Source organism: Ranitomeya variabilis, chromosome 2 (genome assembly GCF_051348905.1).
Source record: "Ranitomeya variabilis isolate aRanVar5 chromosome 2, aRanVar5.hap1, whole genome shotgun sequence".
In the NCBI taxonomy this organism is placed as follows: domain Eukaryota; kingdom Metazoa; phylum Chordata; class Amphibia; order Anura; family Dendrobatidae; genus Ranitomeya; species Ranitomeya variabilis.
Genome location: NC_135233.1, coordinates 421456772 through 421466987, shown reverse-complemented (window position 1 = coordinate 421466987; position 10216 = coordinate 421456772). Strand labels below are relative to the sequence as shown.

The window sequence follows — 10216 nt, the reverse complement described above, 5'->3', positions numbered from 1 at the left end:
GGAGCGGTGACTCGCAGCCTCCGGTCTGCTTCAGGAAATCGCTCTCAGCAGCAGGACCCCGCAGAACAGAACATGGCCCCCTTTTCTGGAAAGTTAAGTAGCTTGTAATGTTCTGGAATATTCCAGATCCTACAAAAATTCTTTATACAATTTTGTTTTTTTCTGTCATTGTTATTTTACCTAGTTTCAAGATCTCTGCTTGCTGTTTCTTTCAGGACATAAAAATCCTGTAATGTTCATGTGATCGACTGTTCATGTGATCAACAGACGGAAGCTCCTGTACCGAGCCATGCTCCTCTGCCTGTGTCGAGCCGTGCTCCTCTGCCTGTGTCGAGCCGTGCTCCTGTGCCTGTACCGAGCCATGCTCCTTTGTCGAGCCGTGCTCCTGTGCCTGTCGAGCCGTGCTCCTGTTCTTGTACCGAGCCGTGCTCCTGTGCCTGTGTCGAGCCGTGCTCCTGTGCCTGTGTCGAGCCGTGCTCCTGTGCCTGTGTCGAGCTCCATCACATGACAGGGTCCTCCTGAATCACAGCAAGCGGAGGTACTGAGAACTGGGCACAAAGTTTGCAGAGATGATTGTGTAGACCAGATACAATTATATCACCATCTCCGTCTACATCAATAGACCGGGGCGAGTTTTAAATCTTCAGATGTAAAGAAAATCGTCCCATTCACTGACAGCAAGCAGAGACTAGAAATAGATTAACCATTCTGACATAGCGATGCCATTCCCAATGTGACCGGATACGTAGCGACGCCGCACGTGATGTGACCGGATACGTAGCAACTCCGCACGTGATGTGACCGGATGCGTAGCGACTCCGCACGTGATGTGACTGCATGCGTAGCGACGCCGCACGTGATGTGACCGGATACGAAGCGACTCCGCACGTGATGTGACCGGAAACGTAGCGACGCCGCAAGTGATGTGACCGGATACGTAGAGACTCCACATGTGATGTGACCGGATGCGTAGCGACTCCGCACGTGATGTGACCGGATGCGTAGCGACTCCGCACGTGATGTGACCGGATACGTAGCGACGCCGCACGTGATGTGACCGGATACGTAGCGACTCCGCACGTGATGTGACCGGATACGTAGCGACGCCGCACGTGATGTGCCTGGATACGTAGCGACGCCGCACGTGATGTGCCTGGATACGTAGCGACGCCGCACGTGATGTGACCGGATACGTAGCGACGCCGCACGTGATGTGACCGGATACGTAGCGACGCCGCACGTGATGTGCCTGGATACGTAGCGACGCCGCACGTGATGTGCCTGGATACGTAGCGACGCCGCACGTGATGTGACCGGATACGTAGCGACGCCGCACGTGATGTGACCGGATACGTAGCGACGCCGCACGTGATGTGACTGGATACGTAGCGACGCCGCACGTGATGTGACTGGATACGTAGCGACGCCGCACGTGATGTGACCGGATACGTAGCGACGCCGCACGTGATGTGACCGGATACGTAGCGACGCCGCACGTGATGTGACTGGATGCGTAGCGACGCCGCACGTGATGCGCTTCTCATAGTAAAGTGTTTTGTTTGTTTGTTTTTTCAATTTGTTTTCAGCCAAAGACGTTCTACAGAAACTTCTGAGAGTGGATCCTGCTGACCGGATCACCGCCAACGAACTGCTCGACAATTCCTGGATCACAGTAGGTGCCAGCAGCATTACATGGACACGCGCCTCATCGTATCCTCCCACCCAGAGACCCCCAGAAATCATAACTGCGTGATGCAGGTTACTGACCCACTGGCTATCGGCCCCCTCTCCCCCCATACACACGGACGCTCAGACGAATGTTCATGTGTTTTCAATGGGCAGAAGGCTGCTGCTCAGTTGTCCTATGCCCTCCATCCTCCTCTAGACCACTCTGTTGTCCTCCTTCCTGACCCTACTGTCGTCCTCCCTCCTGGCCCCTCTGACCACTGTCGTCCTCCCTCCTGACCCTACTGTTTTCTGACCACTGTTGTCCTCCCTCCTGACCCCACTGTCCTCTGACCGCTCTGTCGTCCTCCTTCCTGACCCCAATGTCCTATCGTTCTCCCTCCTGACCCCTCTGACCACTGTCGTCCTCCCTCCTGACCCCACTGTCCTCTGTAGTCCTCCCTCCTGACCCCACTGTCCTCTGTAGTCCTCCCTCCTGACCCCACTGTCCTCTGTAGTCCTCCCTCCTGACCCTACTGTCCTCTGTATTCCTCCCTACTGTCCTCTGTATTCCTCCCTCCTGACCCCACTGTCCTCTGTCGTCCTCCCTCCTGACCCCTCTGACCACTGTCGTCCTCCCTCCTGACCACTCTGTCATCCTCCCTCCTGACCCCACTGTCCTCTGACCACTGTGTCCTCCATATATAACTTATCCTTCCGTCCCTTGACTTTTCCCCCCCCCCATCCCCCATCTTGTCTTCCTCCAAACCTCTCTACGCCCCCGTTCTCCCACTGGACGCCCCTGTCCTCCATTGTCCTCTCCCTCCGGACACCATTGTCTCCGGATAATTGGGTGGAATGGGTGCCGCTAGGTTAGCGCTTCCCCTTAGTATAAAATGATGCAGGAGACCTAACGCTCTGATAACGTTACTTGTCAGGGGGACACCAGCAGCGACCAGAGACCATCCAATGTTCTGGAAATGATGAAGACGTGGCGAAACAGCCCAGACTACGACGACCGTCTGGAAGGAGATTCAAATGGCGTTCCCAGGGCGGCCATACTGGACGTAGTCGAGGATCGGAGCAGCCCAGCCAGTAGCAATGGGACATCAGAGACCGACAGCTGCAGCAGCAAACCGTCCACGCCAACCAAACCGGTACACAGCGAAGGCAGTGAGCCCCCCGGTACTGTGTATGCTCCCAGTGTTCTCTGAACCTATGCCCGGTAACTGATCGGTGATTTACGGTGGCAGTGCCGTCTGCCTGGTAACTGATCGGTGATTTACGGTGGCAGTGCCGTCTGCCCGGTAACTGGTGATTTACGGTGGCAGTGCCGTCTGCCCGGTAACTGGTGATTTACGGTGGCAGTGCCGTCTGCCCGGTAACTGGTGATTTACGGTGGCAGTGCCGTCTGCCCGGTAACTGGTGATTTACGGTGGCAGTGCCGTCTGCCCGGTAACTGGTGATTTACGGTGGCAGTGCCGTCTGCCCGGTATCTGGTGATTTACGGTGGCAGTGCCGTCTGCCCGGTATCTGGTGATTTACAGCACCAGCGCCATCTGCCCGGTAACTGATCAGTGATTTACGGCGGCAGTGCCATCTGCCCGGTAACTGGTGATTTACAGTGGCAGTGCCGTCTGCCCGGTAACTGGTGATTTACGGCGGCAGTGCCATCTGCCCGGTAACTGATCAGTGATTTATGGCGGCAGTGCCGTCTGCCCGGTAACTGGTGATTTACGGCGGCAGTGCCGTCTGCCCGGTAACTCGTGATTTACAGTGGCAGTGCCGTCTGCCCGGTAACTGGTGATTTACGGTGGCAGTGCCGTCTGCCCGGTAACAGGTGATTTACGGTGGCAGTGCCGTCTGCCTGGTAACTGGTGATTTACAGCAGCAGCGCCATCTGTCCGGTAACTGAACAGTGATTTACGGCGGCAGTGCCGTCTGTCTGGTAACTGATCGGTGATTTACGGCAGCAGTGCAGTCTGCCCGGTAACTGGTGATTTACGGCAGCAGTGCAGTCTGCCCGGTAACTGATCGGTGATTTACGGCGGCAGCGCCATCTGCCCGTGATCGTGGAGAAGATACTGCAGCATTCAACCCCATTTAACAAGTGATGTTTTCCTTCATTGTCCCATAAAGTCTACGTTTTATTGTTATTTGCGGTTTATTGGAGGATCTGATATTTTCGCGCCGCGCCGTATATCTGAGCGACGTTTTCACGTTTTTTTTACTGGACAGTAAATGTCAGCCTCTGACTTACAGACAGGCCGGCCGCAGAGCGCAGACGCGCATCCCCGTATGCGGAGCTTTGTTTCATCTGATTGTGGGGGATGAGGATTTTGTGTAAAGCTCCGTGGCTGCGAACACGAGATCCGTCGGCAGCTTCAGACCCTACACTTGTGCCGGTGCTCGGGGGTAAATGTCTCCTTCCCGAGCTCCATATTGCACATCTTACCTGCACAGTTGTTCCAGAGATCATCCAGCTTTCTGCAGCCAGGGCTGTGTACACCGGACCCGCGGCCAATGATCGCTCCTTGCAGCGGCTCCACCGCAGCATAATACAGGTGACGGGGCGCAGAGTAGCGTCCTGGACCCCGGCTCTCATCCCTGCACATTTGATATCTACGTAACAACCTCATGGCGCGTTACTTATTGTGAAAGGTAAAAGTAAAGACTTTCACAAATCCCTCTCGGCCACACGACAATTACACCGTAATTACGAGTTCCCCAATCAGTGCACGGAGTTCTCCTGGGTTAAGACCCTGTACAGACCCAGGCGGACAGTAGCAGTGAAAAAATAAATCACCATCCGGGTCATTAAGGGTCATATTCCTGCGCTGCCCATCTGCCCTCCTGGTCATTAAGGGTCATATTCATGCGCTGCCCATCTGCCCTCTGGGTCATTAAGGGTCATATTCCTGCGCTGCCCATCTGCCCTCTGGGTCATTAAGGGTGAGACTCCTGCGCTGCCCATCTGCCCTCCGGGTCATTAAGGATCAGACTCCTGCGCTGCCCATCTGCCCTCTGGGTCATTAAGGGTCAGATTCCTGCGCTGCCCATCTGCCCTCCGGGTCATTAAGGGTCAGACTCCTGCGCTGCACATCTGCCCTGCGGGTCATTAAGGGTCCGATTCCTGCGCTGCCCATCTGCCCTCTGGGTCATTAAGGGTCATATTCCTGCGCTGCCCATCTGCCCTCTGGGTCATTAAGGGTGAGACTCCTGCGCTGCCCATCTGCCCTCCGGGTCATTAAGGATCAGACTCCTGCGCTGCCCATCTGCCCTCTGGGTCATTAAGGGTCAGATTCCTGCGCTGCCCTGCTGGTCATTAAGGGTCAGACTCCTGCGCTGCCCATCTGCCCTGCGGGTCATTAAGGGTCAGATTCCTGCGCTGCCCATCTGCCCTCTGGGTCATTAAGGGTCAGATTCCTGCGCTGCCCATCTGCCCTCTGGGTCATTAAGGGTCAGATTCCTGCGCTGCCCATCTGCCGGCCTTACCTGGTATTAATGGGCCGCTGTTCACACTCGCTCAACTGTCGGCGCATCTGTGACTGACACATGGCGGCTGCCGCCTCCTCTCCGGTGTCCGCCCCTTCTATTGTATGGGCTGCACAGCGGTTCCCGCCCTTGTTACCGCTTCTCCTCTCTGCCGCCGCTCACAAATCTTCATTTCTTTCCCTTTAGGTCGGAAACAAGAAGCTCATGTCCAGTTCTCTACCAAACGGCACCGTCCTGAGGAAGAACGCAAGTCTCAGTCCTTCTAATGCGGTAGGGCATATACAGAGCCCCCAAAACAGCACCGCAGACAAAGGGGGCAACAGAGATGGGTCACTGTAAAGACCCCATATTATAGATGTCAGCTGACCCCACTAATTCCTCCAGGACCCTCTAATATCTGTATGGGGTCTCCTAAATCTCCCTTGATAAAGAACAGGAAAACAGTGTGCAGGCTGAGCGTCACTGGCTGGAGCATGGAGAGGGGGACGGAGGATCCTGAAGGGGAGGTAAAGGGGTGGAGGGGTACAGAAGAGGCTGAAGGGGAGGATAAAGGGGACAACGCCAGAGGAGCCTGGAAGGAGAGAGGAAAAAGGAGACGAGGAGCCTGAAGGAAGGGGGGGGGGTAGGGGGGACGGAGGATCCTGGAGGGCAGGTGTCACGAATCGGGGGTTGACCTTTGGCCAGCACACGGCTATCACATGTGCATGGGGGCTTATCTTAGTTATCCCACCACTGCTACAATGTGACGAAAGCACAAACAAGGCTATTGATCTATCAGTTTACCACAGGGGCTTATTTTAGTTATCCCACTGCTGCTACAATATATCATGAACTGCAGGGATTTAAGTATATCCTGTTTTCCAGTTCCGCTTTGGAACTTGCAGCTCTCCGGTGCCCCCTTTACCCTCAGGTCAGTCAGGGAACTACACCTAGGATAATTCGTCACCGTATGGGCCGCTTCACTGTGGACTGGCTAGCAGGCACCCTGCAGCGAGGGAATTATAAATGCTCAGGCTGCAGCCAGACAATAGCTTATAAAACCCCATTCCGTCTCTGCCAGCTGTACCCACCTAGCCCAGAACACACTTCGCTGCCACCAGCTCAGATTTCTCCACAGAGGGATTCGAGCCAACCCAAATTAGTAGCGTAATTAACTTCAGAGGACTTAGGGTTTTAGAGCAAGGAAAGTGAAGCTAGTACATATTATATTTTACGCCATAAAAGATTAGGCAGTGTTTACAAAATTCTATAAAGATTTTACAATATGAGACAATTTAATGTATGTACAAGCAATTATAAAAACAAACAAACAGGGATAAAAGAAGATTAACACTCACATTCTGCTTAGATCATTTCAGCTAACCATCTGGTGAGATGAGCCAGATATCCCAGTTCATCAGGGAGTCTTGATGCAGTGAGGTCCCAGGCAAGAATGATGGCCGGGCTGAGTGCAGTGATTTATACTTGTGACATCACTAAAGGGGCTGGTTTACCTACACCCTCCCCTAGCTGCCAGGGTGCACATTTTGGTAACAAACTTCTAACACTCCTAAATGGGCTCGAGAACCTAGCAGAGTCACAGCACACACATCATTCATCTTATATTAAAATTAGCTCTCTAATGACTCTAAACTCTGTCTCGCTATTCCACTCTGTTTAGGAGAAATCCATTTCTCTGGTTCTCTTGGTGCCAGACTCCAGCCAAAGGCCCTGTTATGAAGCTATACCAAAGCACGTTCCGAATATGTATCTGGAATATTCCTATCATACACTGACGGCGCATTATGGCTTATTTAGTATCTCCCCCCCCCCCCCCCCCTTTACAGCAAGCACATGGGTTTGGAGACAAGAGACTTGCATGGCTAATTAACATTCCGACGGGAGGGGGAAATAAGCAGAGAGGAGTTTCAAGGCTCCCCCTGGAGTTTCAAGTTAAACAGGGATTGTGCCTAGATCAGCGAAGGCAGTGGGATGGGGAAGGGGGGTCTGAGCCCACCATGTGTGTGATATCAAGGGGGAAATGAAAACCATACTCCATTTTATACATTAACGTGACAGGAGGAAAAAAGGGGAGACGGAGGATCCTGAAGGGGAGGAAAATGGGGGGGAGTGCAGGATCCTAAAGGGGGGGAGCGGAGGCGGCTGAAGGGGAGGATAAATGGGACGATGCTGGAGGGAGAGAGGAAAAAGTGGGGGACAGAGGAGCCTGAAGAAAAGGAAAAGTTGTGGGGGGGGAGGGCTGGAGGAGCCTGCAGGGAAAAGGGAGAGGGGGACGGAGGAGTCTGAAGGGAAAGGGGGGAGACGGAGGAGTCTGAAGGGAAAGGGGGGAGACGGAGGAGTCTGAAGGGAAAGAGGAGGAGCCTGGAAGAAAAAGGGGGCAGGAAAAGGAAGGGAGGAGCCTGAAGGGAAAGTGGGATAATTTAACATGTATATCTTCTTTTTTTTTTTCCTCCCCAAAGATGGAGAGAAAAATGTCTCCAAAGCCCAAGCCCATCCGTCTCCAGGACAGCCAGGACAATTCTCTGTTGCGGACCATAAGAGTCACCCCTGGGAAGCCGGGATTCAGCACGAGCTCCAGTCTGGGACATAGGGTGTCCCCCGGACCACTGAGCACCCCTCGGATAAAAAAGACATTGTAGTATCAGACTATAGGAATTCTTTTGCCAAAGTAACAGGGGCCCAACCCCACGATGAGGAGCAGACAGAAGACAATGCGTTTTCCGCAAAGTGTGAACAATTGACAAATGTCAAGAACTGCAATGGAAATTTGTCAGAACCTGAACTGACAGCGCGCACCGGCCCTTTAACTGCACTGATGGTCGGGATCATCAGACTCCTCACCTCTTTCTAGCGTCTCTAGGTGCGGATACACGGCTGCAGCCCCCTATGTCCCCCAACTATGAGTGCCTTAAAGGAGACAGAAAAAGAGCGGAATCGTCACAGGAGAGCAGGATAAAAAAAAACGCCGGTCACACCGCCCGCTGCCACAGCCATCCGTCACCAGTCGTCTTTCTATGTCGTATTCTCCCGTAACCCTCAGGAAAAGTGGCGCTGATGACGTCTCTTCTCCAGGTGCCTGCGGCACAAGACATCTGCTGCCTGCGAGCGCAGAGAGACTTTTATAAGGGACCGGATTTTACCCTTTTTATTTTACTAAAATGGTGGAAAGTCTCAGCCCAGATCCAATAGACTGTTCCTACACGTGCTGCTAAAACGCTGTGAAATCTGAGTGTGTAACCAACAGCGGAGCCGGCCGACCCCGGACTGGTTACACGGCCGACCCCCGTACTGGTTACACGGCCATTTCAGATTAATGTGTTCATTCCACAGACTTTCCATTTAAGTCATTTCAGCAGTGGCTGTCAGTTCTTGTGCGCTGTGTATGTAGGACTAGTGATCTCTACGTAGATCCTATGTGATCCACGGCCCTGGCTGGGAATTATTGTTCCCCTAATTAACCCCTTCCTACTGCAGACAATTTTTATTTTATTTGAAAGCGGGCAATTCACTTGCTGGTTTGTCTTTTTATAAAAGTTAACTTTGTCTTCTTCGAGGACTCTTGGCCGCACTCGTCTGACCTCTTGTCCTGTATACTGCTGGACGTGGCTGAAATAGTGGCAGATCAGTGACCAGTCACAACCTGTACGTGTGGGTGGCACTACTTGTGGAAGAAGGCAGCCATATACAGGGGCTCCTCACAAAATGAGAATATCATCAAAAAGTGAATTTATGTCAGTTCTTCAATACAAAAAGTGAATCTCCTATATTCTATATATGCAAATTGCCTCTTCTGAGAAAAAGAGGACTTAACTCTATAGCGCCACCTGTTGGAAGTAGCGATCCTACAAGTCACAATCAACCCTTTAACGAGTCGTGCAATATGACTTAGGATAAAAGCCAAATCAGTATCTCAATTCGCAGACACGGTGTTTCGGGCTGTTGGCCCTCGTCAGTGCGAAGCATGAGAACTGATTTGGCTAGGTGAGAGGCTCTGGACTGGGGTCTAAGGGGTAACGTTTCTCCTTATGGAGAGTGACATACCATCTCTGGCTTGTCAAGGTAAGGAGGATTATTTGCCGTACAATGCTCCTCTGGAAAATTAAATATGCAAATTGCCTCTTCTGAGAAAAAGAAGACTTAACTCTATAGCGCCACCTGTTGGAAGTAGCGATCCTACAAGTCACAATCAACCCTCTAACGAGTCGTGCAATATGACTTATGATAAAAGCCAAATATTCTATAGTCATTACACACAGAGTGATCTATTTCACATGTTTATTTCTGTTAATGTTGATGATTATGGTTTACAGCCAATGAAAACCCAAAATTCATTATCTCAGTAAATTAGAATTAACAAAAAACACCTGCAAAGAATTCCTAAGGGATTAAATGCTTAACGACCAGGGGTATTTTTAGTTTTGCATTTTCATTTTTTGCTCCCCTTCTTCCCAGAGACATAATTTTTTTATTTTTCCCTCAATATGACAATGTGAGGGTTTATTTTTTGCGGGATGAGTTATACTTTTGAACGATGCCATTGGTTTTACCACGTCATGTACTAGAAAACGGGAAACAAATTCCAAGTGCGGCAAAATTGCAAAAAAAAATGCAATCCCACACTTGTTTTTTGTTTGGCTTTTTTGCTAGGTTCACTAAATGCTAAACTGAGCTGCCATTATGATTCTTCAGGTCATTACGAGTTCATAGACACTAAACATGTCTAGATTATTTTTTATCTACCGTATATACTCGAGTATAAGCCGAGAATTTCAGCCCATTTTTTTAGGCTGAAATTGCCCCTCTCAGCTTATACTCGAGTCATACCCAGCGGTCGGCAGGGGAGGGGGAGCTGCAGCTGTCTAATCATACTCACCGGCTCCTGGGGCGGTCCCTGCACGTCCCTCGTTCTCCGGGCCCCGGCAGCTTCTTCCTGTAGTGAGCGGTCACATGGTACCGCTCATTACAGTAATGAATATGGACCCCACTCCACTCCCATAGGGGTGGAGCCGCATATTCATTACTGTAATGAGCGGTACCATGTGACCTCTCACTACAG

At 51.7% G+C, this 10216-nt stretch overlaps 1 protein-coding gene across 2 annotated transcripts in view; it reads left to right on the top strand.

Annotated features, from left to right (window-relative positions):
* STK33 (serine/threonine kinase 33) overlaps positions 1 to 8710 on the top strand; it is a 74412-nt gene extending 65702 nt beyond the window's left edge. For both annotated transcript variants that reach the window (XM_077286618.1, XM_077286620.1), the window contains exons 10-13: positions 1587 to 1672; positions 2604 to 2822; positions 5347 to 5430; positions 7620 to 8710. In XM_077286618.1, coding sequence (XP_077142733.1) covers positions 1587 to 1672; positions 2604 to 2822; positions 5347 to 5430; positions 7620 to 7799 — 569 coding nt within the window. In that variant the 3' untranslated portion in view covers positions 7800 to 8710. The remainder of the gene's footprint in view (positions 1 to 1586; positions 1673 to 2603; positions 2823 to 5346; positions 5431 to 7619) is intronic.
* Positions 8711 to 10216: the final 1506 nt, after the last annotated feature.